Source organism: Drosophila persimilis, unplaced genomic scaffold (assembly GCF_003286085.1).
Source record: "Drosophila persimilis strain 14011-0111.01,24,50 unplaced genomic scaffold, DperRS2 tig00001387-arrow-arrow-pilon, whole genome shotgun sequence".
Classification (NCBI taxonomy): domain Eukaryota; kingdom Metazoa; phylum Arthropoda; class Insecta; order Diptera; family Drosophilidae; genus Drosophila; species Drosophila persimilis.
In genome coordinates this window covers 172,154-176,361 of record NW_020825479.1, presented here as the reverse complement: position 1 = coordinate 176,361, position 4,208 = coordinate 172,154, and the positions used below count along the sequence as shown (strand labels likewise).

Genomic DNA, 4,208 nt, shown 5'->3' with positions numbered 1-4,208 from the left:
AACTAGGGGCTATCGTCTCGATCCCACCATTGCTGTCCGCATCCAGCTCCTTGGCAAGGAGATTCTCCCTCTCCCGCTCCTTGTCCCTGTCCCTATCGCCGCCAGCTGAGCCGTTCCTGGTGCCTGTGCCGCCCCGATAATCGATGCGATTGCGAAATATTGAACACATTATCCTCGCTTGATCGGAAGCGTTCCACCTCCTGATCACGATTGCTGCCGCGATTTCTAGCGCTGCTCATGGACTGGACCCTGCGGAAGATACAAGAGAGAAGGGTGGAGAGAGAAGAGAGAGAGGGGAGGAGAGGCATGAGTGCAACGAAATCTACGCACATATTCCCGCCCGATAATATATGGAGTGCGATATATGGTTGGGGGGGGCAGGGAGGGGCACTGGGAGTGGGAGGGGGGGAGTCTCGCGCCAGACTTTATGATAAATCTTTTTTGAATATATGAATAGCGCTGTGTGGCGCAATTTTAGGCGTTCGTTGAATACATAAACGGCGGAGGGTGAAGGGAGGGGGAAGGAGGGAGTGGGGAGGGGGGGTTAGTCGCGTATAACTTAATTTCAACCTCTGCTCCGATTTATACATCTATATCTGGATATCGCGGTTTTCGGTTTCGGACTATCCGCGGCTCTTGTGCCGGATTCCCGGCCCGGCCCGGCCCCAAACAGTTTTGCATGGCGTAAGATTGGCGTAAGACCGGGGTAATTTATTGATTTATTACTCGGAATCACTCAGCATATCTTTTGGTCTATCTGGTGTATCTGTTCTATCTGGTACATCTGGGCTCATTGAATTTGCCACAAATCTTTCCCAATTATTCCGGTCACAGCTAATTTATCTGATCAGATATCGGCCACTGGTATTACCCCCCACTCAAAGGGAGCCCCAAACCCCGAACGAAGAAGTGCGTGTGAGCAAGTCGCTACTGTGGCACTGGATCAGCTGGTGAAGGTGTGTAAGTCCGCCCTATATAAAACGAAACACCTTCCCTATTTATGCTTCAAATATGTATGTTTTGTACTTGTGAAACCTAGAGTACATAGCAACCGAGAAACATACATATTCCAAACATCCTATCCTGAAACACAGTAAATTTTCAGTCGTCTGGAGACATTCAGAGACACACAGGTAAGTAAATAAATATCTATTAACCCTTTCGAAGCAGAAGCAAAGGTCGGAATGGCCAGAAGCAAGAACTACAAAAAGAAGAAGCCAGTTGCCGAGCCCGGCGCGGCCGCCGAGGCCCTGAAGAGCGACCAAGTGCCCGAGCCGGAGCGGGGACAAGGAGACGGACCCCGTGTCCAGGGCCTCAAGCGCGGCACTGTGGGCCGCCTGGGCGAGGTGGCTGTGAACTACCTGCAGGTGAATCTGGACAGGATGCCGGCGGTGGCATACCACTACGATGTGAAGTTCGTGCCGGAGCTGCCGAAGAAGTTCTACCGGCTGGCGTTCGACAAGTTCCGCGTGGAGCATTTGGAAGGTGCGGTGGCGGCCTTCGATGGACGGGCCTCCTGCTACTCCGTGGAGAAGCTCAACTGCCGGTCCCAGGGCGCGGAGGTAACCGTCAGCGATCCGTACGGCAGGAAGCTCAAGTACGCCGTGGAGATTAAGGAGACCGCGAACCCGGAGGTGGACCTGAACTCCCTGCGCACCTACATGCGCGACAGGATATACGAGAAGCCCATGCGGGCGCTGCAGTGCCTGGAGGTGGTGCTGGCCGCGCCGTGCCACAGCAAGGCGGTGCGCTCGGGGCGGAGTTTCTACCAGCTATCCGAGCCGGGGAAGGTCCACAGCCTGGAGAACGGGGAGGAGGTTCTGTTCGGGCTGTTCCAGGCGCTGGTGCTCGGCGATCGGCCGTTCGTGAACGTGGACATAACGCACAAGTGCTTCCAACTGGCGATGCCGGTCGTCGAGTACCTGGAGCGCTTCCAGACGAAGAGCAAGATCACAGCCCAGACGAACCTCGAGAGCAGGCGCTCGGATATCGATGCGCACCTCAAGGGCATCTCGGTGGCCTACGAGCCGCCGAAGTCCTTCCTCAGCGCCACGAGGGTCTACAAGGTCAATGCGCTGACCCAGTACCCGGCCACCAGGCAGGCGTTCAACTGTGATGGGACGAAGGTGACGGTAGCGGCCTACTTCAAGAGTCGCGGCCACGCTCTGCGGTTCCCCAACCTCCTCTGCCTCCACGTCGGATCGCCGCAGATGTCCGTCTATCTGCCCATTGAGCTGTGCCGCATCGAGGGGAAGCAGGCTCTGAACGTGAGTCCACCTCCACCCACCCCACTCCATGCAGCACGATCCCTGCTCTGATTGCTCCCTTTGCAGCGGAAGGACTCCAAGGTGCAGTCGGCGGGCATCGTGGACATTGCAGCCACCTCGACGAACGCGCGCAAGGGCAAGATCCTGGATCTGCTGCGGCACTTCGACTACAACGCGGACCCCACCATCTCGCGGTTCGGCTTTCGCCTCAACACGGACTTCATCGTGGTGCAGACGCGCGTCCTCGACCCCCCCCTGATCCAGTACCGGAACAAGGCCTCGGCCAGTGTGAGGAACGGCTTGTGGCACATCGACAGGTCGCAGTTCTTCGACTCGAGGCCGAAGGCCCACAAGTGGGCCATCCTCCACCCAGGCCTGAACTACAACAAGATGCGGGACTTCGAGCAGTTTGTGAGTAGGGAGTGCCCTACCGAGAGGATCTCTGTTATGATTCCCCCTCCTTGCAGGTCCTTAGCCACAGTGCGCGTGTCAACATGTCCCTGGCCCCCAAGGCAGAGATACGGACGTACACGGACGTCAGGAGCCTGGACCCAAGCTTCAAGGAGTTCAAGGCGGGTCAATACGACCTGGTGCTTGTGGTGATCCCGAATTCCGGGAACTTCTACGACAAGCTCAAGCAGAAGGCGGAGCTGGAGTACGGAATCCTGACGCAGTGCATCAAGCAGGCGACCGTCGAGCGGAGGTGCAACGGGCAGGTGGTGGGGAACCTGCTGCTGAAGATGAACTCCAAGCTGAACGGCATCAACCACACGCTGAAGGCCGACACGGCCGCGCTGCCCAAGAACGTCATGTTCGTGGGGGCCGACGTCACGCACCCCTCGCCGGAGCAGCGGGAGATTCCCAGTGTCGTCGGCGTGGTCGCGTCCCACGACGCCTTCGGGGCGTCCTACAACGTGCAGTACCGCCTGCAGCGAGGGGCCCTCGAGGAGATCGAGGACATGGAGTCCATCCTGACCGAGCACCTGCGCGTCTACCGCAAGTACCGCCAGTGCTATCCGGAGCACATCATGTACTACCGCGACGGGGTCAGCGACGGCCAGTTCCCGAAGATCAGGAACGAGGAGCTGCGAGGGATGTCCGTGGCCTGTGCCAAGGTGAGTTGAATCTCGATCCCCTACTCCACTCTGCTGATCCCAGACCCTTCTCTCCACAGATTGGAATCAAGCCGAAAATCTGCTGCATTATAGTGGTCAAACGGCACCACACGCGCTTCTTCCCGAGCGGCTGCCCCTCGGAGTCCAACAAGTTCAACAACGTGGAGCCGGGGACCGTCGTGGACCGCACCATAGTGCATCCCAACGAGGTGCAGTGGTTCATGGTCAGCCACCAGTCCATCAAGGGCACGGCCAGGCCCACTCGCTACAACGTGATCGCGAACACGGGCCGCCTGGACATCGACCTCCTCCAGCAGCTGACCCACAACCTGTGCCACCTGTTTCCCCGCTGCAACCGGGCCGTTTCCTACCCGGCCCCGGCCTACCTGGCCCACCTGGCCGCCGCTCGCGGACGCGTGTACCTCACTGGCACCACGACCTTCGCCTCCCCCCAACAGGAGTACAAGAAGCGGTTGATCGACCCGGCCCTGTCCAGCAAGAACCCCATGTACTTTGTTTAGTTTCGTTTGATTTCCATTTTAAATTATTCGTTGTCAGAAATGTTGAAATTATATTTTATAATATATATATGTTTAAATATGCGACACTGCAGTTTGCATTTTAAAAAAGATTAGTTATTTCCCCGACGATGACTTATGTCTGGTGTCTTGAACGGAATTAACTTATGTTGAATTCTCCGACGGTGTCGCGATTGACGTTTGTCTTGAACAGAACTGATTTTCCTTCCCAAATGTAGACTATTTATATGATGATGCTCGGCTTGGGATTCGGATTTGGATTCGGAGGCGTTGGCTTCGACTTCGGC

The 4,208-nt window shown here is 56.8% G+C and overlaps 1 protein-coding gene across 1 annotated transcript; it reads left to right on the top strand.

Annotated features, from left to right (window-relative positions):
- Positions 1 to 1,141: 1,141 nt before the first annotated feature.
- Positions 1,142 to 3,934, top strand: LOC6604635 (protein argonaute-2). Its single transcript, XM_026994202.1, has 4 exons — positions 1,142 to 2,267; positions 2,334 to 2,678; positions 2,735 to 3,382; positions 3,442 to 3,934. The coding sequence occupies exons 1-4, from the start codon at positions 1,185 to 1,187 to the stop codon at positions 3,901 to 3,903; spliced, it is 2,538 nt and encodes an 845-aa protein (XP_026850003.1). The 5' UTR covers positions 1,142 to 1,184; the 3' UTR covers positions 3,904 to 3,934.
- The last annotated feature ends 274 nt before the right edge of the window (positions 3,935 to 4,208 follow it).

Excerpts from the sequence above, each read along its gene's own strand:
- LOC6604635 (XM_026994202.1), top strand. The coding sequence starts at position 1,185 with ATGGCCAGAAGCAAGAACTACAAAAAGAAGAAGCCAGTTGCCGAGCCC. Across the intron at positions 2,679-2,734 it reads TGCGGGACTTCGAGCAGTTT|GTCCTTAGCCACAGTGCGCG; the intron begins GTGAGTAGGGAG and ends CCCTCCTTGCAG. Across the intron at positions 3,383-3,441 it reads TGTCCGTGGCCTGTGCCAAG|ATTGGAATCAAGCCGAAAAT; the intron begins GTGAGTTGAATC and ends TTCTCTCCACAG.